General features: G+C 43.4%; 1 protein-coding gene across 2 annotated transcripts; it reads left to right on the forward strand.

The window, feature by feature from the left end:
• The first annotated feature begins 7,359 nt into the window (after positions 1–7,359).
• On the forward strand, positions 7,360–12,065 carry LOC144497014 (uncharacterized). Of its 2 annotated transcripts, none has more exons than XM_078217703.1 (3): positions 7,360–8,505; positions 9,203–9,359; positions 9,450–12,065. In XM_078217703.1, exons 1-3 carry the CDS (start codon positions 7,807–7,809, stop codon positions 10,115–10,117), a joined length of 1,524 nt encoding a protein of 507 aa, XP_078073829.1. In that variant the 5' UTR covers positions 7,360–7,806; the 3' UTR covers positions 10,118–12,065. The 2 variants fall into 2 exon arrangements, with proteins under 2 accessions (XP_078073829.1, XP_078073830.1); XM_078217704.1 differs by having other exon boundaries at positions 7,360–8,085.
• The last annotated feature ends 1,191 nt before the right edge of the window (positions 12,066–13,256 follow it).

Genomic DNA, 13,256 nt, shown 5'->3' on the forward strand with positions numbered 1-13,256 from the left:
ATGGCTTATTATCCAAATCAATGGCCTGATCCTGCCTTCCCCCCATATCATTCGATCCCCTTTGCCCCAAGAGCTATATCTAATTCCTTCTTGAAAACATACAATGTTTTGGCCTCAATTGCTTTCTATGGTATTGAATTCTATGGGCTTACCACTCTCTGGTGAAGATATTTCTCCTCACATCAGTTTTAAAAGGTTTACCCCATATCGTTAGACTATGATCCCTGGTTCTGGATATCCCACCATTGGGAACATCCCTCCTGGATCTACCTTGTCTAGTCATGTTAGAATTTTTTAGGTTTCCATATGATCTCCCTCCCAGCCCCATCATTCACCTAAACTCCAGCGGATATAATCCTATAGATCCTCTGGCTCTATAGGTAGTTCTGAGGTAGTTAGATTTTGATTTAAAAAAAAAAATCAATGGAAGCCAACAGTCTGGACTGAGTTAATGACACAAGTCTTTGACATTTTGACAGTGACTTCTCACTGTACTAATGGGTCAAATTTTTGACCCACTTTTGACAGTGACTTCTCACTGTATTAATGGGTCAAGTTTTTGACCCACTTTTGACAGTCGCTTCTCACTATACAAAGCTGAATTGAAAGCCCAGTTCTGGTGAGAGTGTGAGTTCTTTTCAGAGAAAATAATGAAAGCCGCAACATCCAACCTAGTTTCTGATGGAAGTCCATCTCAAGCTGAAACATTAACTTTGTTTTCCTCTGAATCATAGAAACCCTACAGTGCAGAAGGAGGCCATTCGGCCCATCGAGTCTGCACCGACCACAATCCCACCCAGGCCCTACCCCCACATATTTACCCGCTAATCCCTCTAACCTACGCATCCCAGGACTCTAAGGGGCAATTTATAACCTGGCCAATCAACCTAACCTACACATCTTTGGAGTATTTCCAGGATTTTTTTGTTTTATTCTGGCTCTCATAGCACAGAAACAGACCATTCATCTTCTTTCTACCGGTGCTTATGTTCTGCATGAGCTTTCACCAAAGCTACTGTATTTCACCGGATCAACAGATCCTTCTATTCTATTCCCCCTCAACTACATATTGCTTCTCTTCAAATAAATCAAAACTATTTGCTGCAACCATTCCCAGTGGGAACAAATTGCACATTTTAATCATTCTTTTGGAAAATAAGTTTCTCCTGAATTCCTCATTGGATTTATTATTGACCATCTTATATTTCTGGTTCCTACATTTAGATTCGCCTACACAAGTGGAAACATCTCCTCCATTTATCCCAAATCATTTTAAAATTCATCATTTTGAAGATTTTAACAATGTTAATAGCTGAAAGAGTGACAGGTCAATTCTTCATGTTTTAAAACTCTTACTGTGTCAACTGACCAGGTAAAAACAGGTACTGACTAAACACTACTTTACTTTGCTGGCAACATATATATGAAACTTTAGAAATATTTTATGTACCACACATTGCACCTTCCAGGGAGTTACAGTTTTTATAATAAATGATTCATGGTTGTTCCCAGCTTCCAAAGGGGTTGTTTCATTTGACTTTCTCAGCCAGGTTACCTCTAATCCCAGAACTACCTTTCACTATGAGGGTTACACTATTTATTCCTTACTCTAGTTCCAAACTCGGCAAATCTTCCAGCCTCTTTTAACTCCACACAAACATACATTCTGCATTGTGATGTTTTAGACTCAGCATTTTCTCTTCTTAAGCTGCAGCTTGGATCTGATGATGTCTTAAGAGAACAAAGATTTTGGTGAAAGGATTGTCACAAATGTTGCACCTGAAGCATTTTCCCTGTGTGGATTGTCTGGTGTCCCAAAAGGCTCAAAGACATTAGGATAGCTTTATTGCAAACCTCAAAGCTGAAGGGTTACTCCTCTCTGATGCAGCAAGAGTTGGATGACCATCAGAAAGATTTGTTACATACCTTGCACTTGAACGGTTTTCCCCCCGTGTGAGTGTATTGATGAGCGCGGAGAATGAATTTGGCTGATAGTGATTTGTTGCTCATCTTGCAGGTGAACAGCTTCTCCCCAGTGTGAATGCGTTGATGTGCACGGAGGTTTGATGACTGAATTATTGGTCGCACATCTCACACTTGAAGAATTCTTCGGTGCATCACAAGTTCGGAGCTTTGGGTGAAACCATTCAGGTTTTCATACCTGAATGGTTTCTCCCATGTGAATCTTCTGGTGTGTCAGCAGGTTCGAAGACGTAACAAAATTTTATCACAAACATCACAATTGAAGGGTTTCTCCCCTGTGTGGATTTTCTGATGGACCAGGAGGTTCCCTATCTATGTGAAGGCTTTGTCACACACCTCACATTTCATTGGTTTCGCCCGAGTGTGAATGTGTTGGTGAACATGGAGGGATAATGAATGTGGGAATAATTTATCGCACACTTTGCACGTGAATACTTTCTGCCCAGTGAGAATGCGTCAATGTTCCTGGAGACTGATTTGTTGCACACCTCATACGTCAACAGCTTCTCATCTGTTTGAATGTGCTGGTGTTTGCAGATAGACAGTGAGTTTGAGAATAATTTGTTGTAAACATCACACGTGAATGATTTCTCTCCTGTGTATGCATTTGTGTACAAGGAGTTTCGGTGACTGTGAGAACGATTTGCCACACACCTTGCACATAAATGGTTTCTCCCCTGTGTGGGTACATTGCTCAATCATCAAGTCTCATGATTCACCAAAGTGTTTGTTACAAAGCTCACACTTGGCAGGTTTCTGTCCAGTGTGGATGCATTGGTGATTCACGAGTGTAGATGACTTAGTGAAGGCTCAATCACACACCTCACACTTGAACCTTTTCTATTACATTGAGCACTCCTTGTGTTAACAGTTGTAAAACAGATCTACCTTGCATGTTAGGAGGTGGTATGATCCTGCGCAACCCTCCTCATACACCTCACATTTGACCAGCCTCTCACCTGTCGGAATTAGTTCATGAGGCTCAATGAATCATTGAAGCTCTCACCACACTTGGAGTCCACTCATACTTCTTTCCAGCCTCACCCTCACTGATCAATCAATGAACTTTCTGAAAGATTTGTTCTGATGGATTTCCAGATGATGGTTTCACTGCCCAACCTTCTCTATGATGAGCAATGCTGTGAAGGAACTGATGTCTTCCCACAGTTGTGCAGTTGTTTCCTGGGTGATGGTCAGTATCGATCTGTGCTGTCTATCTTCTCTGTATTCTCTGCTGCAGTACGGCGCAATCCTTCTGTAAAACAGGAAAAGGAAACATGATTTCCTCCAACTCCCTCTCCTCCTTTGTTGAAGGGATTCACTCCTCAGTTAGAGATTGTTCCACAGTGAATGTCAGTCTGCTACTGCTCGGTGTGGGGGGGGAGGTCTGATGTCAGTTCTACCAGCACCCCAGTAGGATGCTGGGTTTGATAATCCACTCTCTATTTCTGACTGAAGACACTTTAATGTTGTGTCCGGCACTCCTGTGCTGAGCCCCAACATGAGAATGGAAGTATTCCTGCTGGTCCACAATTGTGAACAAGATTTTAGAGGCCTACAGAGCGTTGCTCTGATCTGCTGGTTGTCTGGCTATTTAATCTGTTTATTACCTGCTGCTCTTGGTGTTTAACTTTCATGTAGCCTCTGTATTACTATAGAGTGAGAGAGGAGAGGAGAGACAGGAGTTTTCAAAAAGAGAGACTGACCATAATAAATCAAAGTTGGAGTCGGCCATTCAGCCCATCAAGCCTACTCCACCACTGGACTGTGGCCTTAACTCCACTTTTCTGTCTGCCCCCCATTACCATTGATTCCCTTGTTGATAAGAAATCTGTCCAATTCAGCCTGGAATATAATTCCTGCTCCCCACCCCACCCCCCCACTACTCTCTGGGGAAAAGAATTCCAGAGAAGTCTGAAATGAGAGACACCTTGGCGAGATTCTCCAGCCTCCTTTTCCCGCCGACGGGAGGTGGCGCCTTGTTTGCTGGTGGCGGGATTCTCTGGTCCCATTGCTTTCAATGGGAATTCCCATTGATGTCACCCCATGCCAGTGGGAAACCAGTGGACAGGGGTGCGCTGCCGGCTGGGCTGGAGAATTCCACCAGCCTGAATGGCCAGAGAACTCCAGCCCTTATATTTAAACAGTGACCCCCTAGTTCTGGATTCACCCAAAAAGGAGTGACAGAGAGGAGAGAGAAGTAGGAGAAAGGGTGAGAGTGCAGCTATCAAGGAGAAAAGCAGGAGCAAAATTAGATAGAATTGAGAGAGAGGAGAGGTCGATCGAGAGATAGGAGAGGGGAGGGATAGGAAGAAGCATTGATATAGGAGGAGAGTAAATTAAATTGAATTCAGCACTTGGAGAGCAGCAGCAGAGGTCACTGGAGTTTATGGAATAGCTGCTTCCCCAAGGTACTGGCAGTGATTGATAACACTCACTTGGCATTGAAGGTCACCCGAGGAGACTCACACAGCTCCCTGAACAGAAAACAATTCCCTCCTTCATACAATGTGAAATGACTCTCTGAGAATACTCCATGTGAACCTCACCCATACTGGATCACCCCACAGTGCTTTCATTGTCAGAAACTCGGACATCATACCCATATTTGGGGAAGGTGGGTGATCTGATGGTCAGCTGATTAGGAACAAGGTTCATCCCTTCCTTCTGTGACTGATAGCACCATTTTATGTACAACACACTGAGGAGGAGGTTTTGTTTATCGATGTCCATGTCTCTCTGAGGGAATCTCTCCAAATACTCGGACAAGCTTTTCTCTCCCTCCCAGATGTTCCATTTCTCCTGTGCCCATGTCTTCTTTGCCCCTCTTTTCTGTGTCCCTGTATTTCCTGGGTCCATTTCCCTCCTGTCCTCCTCTCCATCCTGTGTCACTCTCTCCTGTACATGTGCTGATCCCACCACTGCACATCATCATTGCCTTGGATGTTGTGGATCTTCCTCTTCTGATCTGCTGTCAAACACATCCGAAGCTACCCATCCCACACTGATGTTGTCAGTTTGAAAGCCTCCAGGATGAAGAATGTTATTCACACACTAGAAATCTCTGTCCAACATTTACCAGGGGAACTGAGACAGCAGCTGCAATAAGTGAGGTTTTATTCAGATGGGACAATGACAAGTTTAAATCTCCACCTGATCTGCTGCTCGAAGTCGCCTCCGTTTCACCGGTCAGTTTCCCAAACTTCAGGAAACTCATGTTACTCCAGAAATATTTGGATTGGCTGTGAGAGACGTCAATCAGAGAGCCCACCCACTCTGCCCATTCTCTCCTCTTCCTCTTTCACAGCTGCTTCACTTCCTGTAGGGACTGAAAACCAAGCGAGGAGATGGTGAGTGAAGGAGCAGAATTTATAATAATTACATTGCATAATATGCACACTAATGTTCAGGCAGTCTGACTATCCTGTGGGGAATCAGGTGTGGAAATGCCCCTTATGCTGTGTGAGAAGATCCAGCTGAGAGACCTGTTTACTCGGTGCTTTGTGCTGAGCTGTTTGATTGGAGCTGTATGTTGGATATTGAGTGTGTTTATTGGAAGCATTTCCCTCCTGATTTACAGGCTGAGTTTTGTTGATGGGTCATTGCTGAAATGACCCATCAACATCAATAGGTCATTTATTGAAATGTCCTTTAATGTCTTCTTTAAAGATTTTACCTGAAGACATTTCCCAAAAGCCTGGGCTTGGATTTGATAGTTTTGATGTGCTGTTCTGATGGTTCCCAGGCACCATCAGGGCAATGGAAAAGACAAGTGGAGAGTAAAACAGGCTATCAATTCACTGAGCTCATGTTGTGATGGCAAAGACCAGTTTTACGAGTGTGTGTTTAATATAAAACACTCAGGAGGAAAGACCAGTTTTACGAGTATGTGTTTAATATAAAACACTCAGGAAGAAAGGAGCCACGTTGTCTGCTCTTGGTCACTATCCAGTGTCCCTTCGAGAAACACAGGACGTATGACAGTCAAGTGAGGAAAAAGATAGGATTTGTATCTGAATCCCCTAAAAGGAATAGAAGACTGGCACTCACTGCGGAACAGACTCTAACTGAGGATTCAACCCCTTCAGTGGGTAGCACTGTGGTTTGCAGAGCTGCCTCACAGCGTCAGAGAGGCAATTCAATTTCGGCTTTGGGAAACTGATGACAGCTGTTCTGTCTGGAGACAATACACATCTCTTTAACCTGTGTTGAATGCTCCCTCCACCCACATTGTCTGTATATTTAAGACCTGGCTGGCTGTAGAGATTTGCATTCTAATCAGTATTCTGTAATTTGATTTCTGTGTCTGTTTGCACTGTTTGAGAACAGATATCCACTCCATCTGACGAAGGAGCTGTGCTCCGAAAGCTTATGGTATTTACTACCAAATAAACCTGTTGGACTTTAACCTGGTGTTGTGAGACTTCTTACTTTGATAGTTTTGCCCAGTGCTGTGTCTGATAGCTGAATTTGGGATGTGCAGTCTGAGTGAGTGCAGTGTATCTAATTTCCCAGGATAAATCAGAACCCTTCAATCAGCTGCACTGAAGCAATATTTTCCTTAGCTTCCAGCACTTCCTGCCCAGTGCGTTTTCTTCAAATAATTTTGGAGAAAAAGGGGAGAAATTTCTAAATCTCCATTGAATTAATATTTCTCCTGAGTGTTTTATATTAAACACATACTCGTAAAACTGGTCTTTGCCATCACAACATGAGCTCAGTGAATTGATAGCCTGTTTTACTCTCCACCTGTCTTTTCCATTGCCCTGATGGTGCCTGGGGAGATGAGGGTTTAGGAGGCAGGAAGAAAGGAGCCATGTTGTCTGCTCTTGGTCACTATCCAGTGTCCCTGCGAGAAACACAGGACGTATGACAGTCAAGTGAGGAAAAAGATAGGATTTGTATCTGAATCCCCCAAAAGGAATAGAAGACTGGCACTCACTGCGGAACAGACTCTAACTGAGGATTCAACTCCTTCAGTGGGTAGCACTGTGGTTTGCAGAGCTGCCTCACAGCGTCAGAGAGGCAATTCAATTTCGGCTTTGGGAAACTGACTATGTAGAGTTTGCACATTCTCCCTGTTTCTGCATGGGTTTTCTCCGGGTGCTCTGGTTTCTTCCCACAGCCCAAAGATGTGCGGGTTATGTGGATTTACCATGCTAAATTGCCCCTTAGTAACCAAAGATGTGATGACTCCGGGGATAGGGTGGGAGTGAGGGTGGGTAAGATGCTCTTTCAGAGAGTCCGTGCAGAGTCAGTGGACCAATGGCCTCTTTCTGCACTGTCGGGATTCCATGGTTATGTAAGGGAGGAGAGGGAGTTGCAGGAAATTTTTTTTCCTTTTGCTGTTTTACAGAAGGATTGCACTGTACTACACCAGAGAATACAGAGAGGATAGACACTGCAGATATTGATCCTGATCATCACCGAAGGAACAACTGCACAACTGTGGGAAGACTTCCAGTCCATTCATAGCATTGCTCAACACAGAGAAGGTTGGGCAGCAAAACTATCATCTGGAAATCGGTCAGTTCAGGGCAGCTTTGAGATATCATCAGATCTGAAACTGGTCAGTGGTGTGGAATCTTCCATCAGAACCAACCTTTCTGAAGGTTCAGTTGTGGGTGATCGGTCAGGGTGAGGCTGAGAGGAATATTGAGTTGCTCCAAGTGTGGTGAGAGTTTTAATCATTCATCAAGTCTCATGAACCACTGATTCCTACAGGTGAGAGGCTGTTCAAGTGTGTGTGATCTGTCAGGGACGCGCTCAGTAGATCTTCAAAGGTGCATTTGCTACAACTACTGTCACCACAAGGGCAGCCACATGGAAGGAAAACGATTCAGATGTGATGTTTGTGACAAACGTTTTGTGACGTCTACAACGCTCCTGAGGCACCAGATGATTCACACAGGAGAGAAAGCATTCAGATGTGATATTTGTGAGAAGGCTTTCACTCTTTCCTGCCAACTTCTATTGCACCAGAGGAATCATAGAGGGGAGAAACCATTTAAGTGTGATGTGTGTGAAAAATCATTCTCTGACTCATCCACTCTCTGCAGACACCAACGCATTCACACAGGGGAGAAACCATTCACATGCGAGGTGTGTGACAAATCATTCGCTATGTCATCGAGCCTACGCAGTCACCAACGCTCGCACACAGGGGAGAAACCATTCACATGCGAGATGTGTGACAGATCATTCTCGCAGCTTTCGAGCCTCCACACTCACCGACGTACACACACTGGAGAGAAACCCTTCCAGTGTGAGGTGTGTGACCGATCATTCTCGCAGTTATCGAGCCTCCACAGTCACCGACGCACTCACACAGGGGAGAAACCCTTCTCATGCGAGGTGTGTGACAAATCATTCTCGCAGTTATCACACCTCCACACACACCGACGCACTCACACAGGGGAGAAACCATTCTCATGTGAATTGTGTGACAAATCATTCTCAAAGTCGTCGACCCTCCGTAAACACCAACGTGTTCACACAGGACAGAAACCCTTTCCATGCAAGGTATGTGACTAATTATTTACGCATTCATTGGCTTCTTGTGTACACTGGCATGTTCATGTGTATATTTGACAAATCATTCCCTGAGTCACTTTTGCTCTTCACACAGCAACACACCCACTCAGAAGACAAACCATTCACATGTATGGCATGTAATAAAGTATTCTCGGACCAATCAGTCCTCCGCACACACTTATGAGAAACCATTCATATGAGAGGTGTGCGACAAATCATTCTCATGGTCATCAGACCTCCAGAGACACCAGCGCATTCACACAGCGGCTCACCTTCCGTTACACTGAGAGTTGTCTGTGTTGTTTACCCTCCAGTGCTCACGCAGGGGAGCTGTCCTTCCAAAGCACTGTCTGTCTCCAACCTCTCCCACCATCAGTCCAATTGTTTCATAAAGGTCAATTTAACCATTGACCAGATCACCGAACATCACCAAAAGAAAACATATGTGTAGAAGCTGCTGCTCATGCACAAGTTTCTCTACAATGTTTCTTCACCAATTTTATATGGTACTGTGAAATGCATTGTCTTGGAGATAGCTCTGACTTTCTCAGAAGATTGATCTCTAATCAGAAGTCCCCCTGGGTGCAGGCGGAAAGCTGTCTCCAACACTCAGAAAATGTGTCACAAGGCAGCACCAGCAAAGTCTGGACAATGATTTATTTTTCATTTTCATTTCTTCCTTTAGATAAAGCTGGCCCATAACACCCAGGAGCACTCGTTTACTGGAGGACCGGTCCTGTACAGCAAGGAGCTGACAAAATTGGAGGAGTTCACAAGGAAGCTGTTTGGCCTCTCCAACCCCACGATAACCAATGGCAGATCAGATATGGGGATGAGCAAAGGTGATGTCAGCAGCCGAGTGTTTAAACCATCAGGAGGAGAGTTAATTTATGTGACAAAAGATAATAATTGTGATTTCTTTCCTCTGACAGATACACAGGTGTCCATGGACACGTCAAACAGCGATGGAGGAGAGTTGGCAGCAGCGTCCGAAGTTCCTGAAAGAGCTGATGAGGAAAGAACGGAGGTGAATACCTCACAGCAATGTGGCATGGCAGCTGCAGAGGAGGGAGAGGAGTGTCAGGGGGAGGGTAAGATGTCTGATTTGAAGGGTGGTGTTGATGAGTTAAAGTTAAATATTGTGGCTTGTGTGAAGGAGGAGGCTTGTGATGCTCTGGCTGCTGTGGAGGGAGAGCACTCAGAACTTTTCAGAGGTGAGGAACCTGTGGCTTTGAGACCAGAAGCTCTGCCGTCTCCACGAGGACATGGACAACATCAGACCCATGGTGCTGGTGAAGAAAGTGAAAATGATCTTCAGCTTCTTCAGTGCTCATATCATGAACAGGTTCAAAGTACGGAGAGTTATCAGGCCACTTCTAACTTGCTTCAGCAAACTTTGACTGAATTTAAGATGGATCTTAGCCAGAATCTGCAAAGAAACAATGAGATTATTCAGCAGCATCTACAAAGAAACAACGAGATTCTTCAGCAGCAGAATGAGGTTCTTTGTCAGCTTCTACAAAGAAGCAATGAAACTTTGAATGAAATGAGGCAGATTCTGTCTCAGATTGTAGCGCCTGCACCTTCTGGCCAGCAGTAGCGCAGTGTAGAGTCATCCGGACATGCATCCAACTCAGGAGAGGTCACATCACAGGAATAAAGGAGAAACAAAAGGAATTGAGGTCCCTCCCTCCAATACTGTTACCTCTACCTCATTCTCCACCCTCCTTTTTTATCATGAGGGATATTTTTCTGTCTTTCTGGTCTGGAGTTTTGCCTTGACAGAGAGCCTCTCCATCATGATGAAAATAGCAGGAAGTGTTCAAATCCAGAAGTGCCACCCTGCGCCCCCCCCCCCCCCCCCCCCCACCGATCACTACATCTTCCACTTTGCTGGGGTCAAGAATGGGCTGGGTTGGGGTTTGGACATTTCATAGAGGCACCTGTACATAAAAATCTGCAGCTGCCTCCGCTCGTGTGTGTGTGCGTGCATGTGTGTGCACTTGTTAGGAAAACAAAGTTCTAAGGGATTTATATTTGTATGGATAGACATTTGAAATAAGCTCTAGGTTTAGGTGGTTCAATTTAGCTCAGTGTACCAACATCTGGACATGCTTCTGACTTCGGTTTCTGTGTCTAGAAAGGGACCTGGAGTTGGGTTTTGTGCTGGAAAAAAGTGTTTGTATTATTGGGGGTTGTTTTCAGTTCCAGCTGGGATTATATTGTGTTCAGAGAACTACAGTATGAAGAATAAATATAGTTGCTTAGCAACTAGAGGCCTTTATAGAGAGAGAGAGAGAGGGGGGGATTTGTTTGTTCTTTAGTTTTAGCTGGAAGCCAGAGACAGTTGGTGAAAGGCAGCTAGAGAGAACATCTCTCTCTCAGCCTTGCTATGAGAAAAACCATACAATTAAGTAAGAGTTTGACGAGCCAGTGCCATAAATCTAAAGAGCAGCTAGTTAAGGAAACTAGAAAAATGAAAAAAAAGTTTCCACGTGCTCTGAAGATAAAGGAACAAAATAACCTTGGAGCAGAACAGGACACTGTCCGTTTTTACTTAGAACTAAGAAGGAATTGGTTGGTAAGAATGCTAGAGAAAGGTTTCTAAGGTAATCCTAACGCTTGGGATATCTTACTACCATCTGGGAAACAAATTTTAAAGTTATTGGGAAGAAAGTATTGGCTGAATATCAGAATTTGTCTAACAGTGTAATAGTCAAGGCAAAGAAATCCTAAAAGGATCCTAAAATCCTAGAATGGCTCATTGTTAAAAGTGGATCAGAAGCTTTGTGAAAAAGTGTTTGAAAAATCTGAACTGGATTCCAGAATACAAACCGTTAAGTGAAAGTATACTGGCAGAAAAGATTTGGAAGCATATTTTGGGCGTGGAGTTTGGAAACTCATATGACAATCATTTGGGGGGATTCTGAGGAGAAATCTGCAGACACTAACTTTGTGTGTTAATTAAACCATTGTAGCTTCAAATATACTTTGTCATCCATATTAATCTTAAAACCTGTGTATGATTGCTAAGCTAACAGAAGAGTTTTGTATTATAATCCCATTTTCATGTTTAATAAATGTATTTTTCGTGTTGTTAAAACAAATTAGCGGTCCTGTGACTCTGTTCCTCCACACTTGATTTGAATAAAGTAAGTCTTTTGAGCCAGGATTCCATTCTGGGATCTTCCCGTCCAGTTATAAAATCGACTGGAATCGTAATAAAAATGGGGGCTCTTGTGGGTTTTCAAAACTTGGAGAAAGAATTATTGGATGCTGATTAGTAATTTGTTGGGATATTATGAATCTGGAAAGCAAGTTAATGGATGCTGAATTGTAAAACTTCACTTAGAATTTATTGTTAAATGGTGGGATCTATGATTTCTTAGAATTATGGTTAGGGGAAACAGACATTTCTGAGATTAAAGATCTTGAATCATTTTAAAATGCTTTGTAATGTTGGTTGATTCAAAGTGTGGTGTAAGCATCTGCTGTTTTATCAATTTTCTGTATAGACTTATAAAGCACAATAAATTCACTTTTCATTTTGAATCAAATTATCTGATTTTTCAGTGTATATATAACAATGTCTCTCTGCAACTTTCCACTCCCATCCACATTACTGACTGTGCCACCTCATTTTGTGTCATCAGTAAGGTACCTGATACTATCCCCCCATCAAAGTCAAATGAATGTACATACATATGAACAAGAAGAGTAGGCCATTCAGCCCTTTGAGTCTCAAGTTGCACTCAGTTTATTTGCTACTGCCCCATAGAATTCTCCTACAAGACATCTTAAAGCCATTCACTTCTATAGGAACCACCAGTCCTTCAGAAGGTTGTGGGGAGCTGGATTGTCCTAAGAGGTCTAACTTTCATTTCCCTTCTCTTGACTGTGGAAACCTCAATTGCTTTATCTCGTTATTTTTTCCTTACTCCAAACTAATCTACTGGTACTTTTTTTTGCAATAAGACACTATGAGGCCCACTGTAGATTCTGCCCCGAGCTTTGAACTAGCTACCAGCTCTCTTCATCACAAAATTCAAACTGAAATTAAGCCACATCCCGTTCCAAGTGGTGAATGACAAAGTTAGTTCTTTACTCGACTTACAGTGCAAGTCTGTTTAATGGTGATTTATTTTGCCTAACTTCACAGTGAGCTATCTACATGAACAACCCAAACTAAAACTAAAATCCCTCCCAGCAAACACCCAAATAAATTTAAACCTAAGGACCTTCCTAATCTCCATCCATGGCCTGCACTGGGCTATCTCCAAACTGACTTTTAAATTAATTCTCTCTTGTAAACAATTTGCTTTTATACTCTTTGCTCTGATGAAGTAAATGGGTTTTACAGCCTTTCATGGTTCACTGAATGCTTTTGAATTAACTTTGTTTTGTTTGGAGAACAAAGAGCTATCTCTCTGGACTGTCATTACTGCAAGGAATGTAGACATCATGGACAGTATTTTATCATTTTTAGTCTAACTGACGGGCAGGCGTGCAACGGGGAGAGTTCTAGATCTGTTTTTGGGTGTGTTTTGAGGCCCCCCGATGCGCACTCTGGCTGCAAACTTCTGAATGAGCCTGTTCCTTGCTGCAGAAGCCTGTGGGCAGGGCTTAACGCGCCTGAAAGCCTGCAGAGGGAGGTAGTACGCTGTGCAAGTCTCTGATGCTGCACATGCGAATTAGCAGTAGCAGGGGTCTGACAGACAGAGAACTGTCAGGCCCCTTCT

Source organism: Mustelus asterias, chromosome 8 (genome assembly GCF_964213995.1).
Source record: "Mustelus asterias chromosome 8, sMusAst1.hap1.1, whole genome shotgun sequence".
Classification (NCBI taxonomy): Eukaryota; Metazoa; Chordata; class Chondrichthyes; order Carcharhiniformes; family Triakidae; genus Mustelus; species Mustelus asterias.

Coding starts and splice junctions, on each gene's coding strand:
- LOC144497014 (XM_078217703.1), top strand. CDS start 7,807: ATGGAAGGAAAACGATTCAGATGTGATGTTTGTGACAAACGTTTTGTG. Junction 8,506..9,202: donor AGAAACCCTTTCCATGCAAG/GTATGTGACTAA, acceptor TTCTTCCTTTAG/ATAAAGCTGGCCCATAACAC. Junction 9,360..9,449: donor AGATATGGGGATGAGCAAAG/GTGATGTCAGCA, acceptor TTCCTCTGACAG/ATACACAGGTGTCCATGGAC.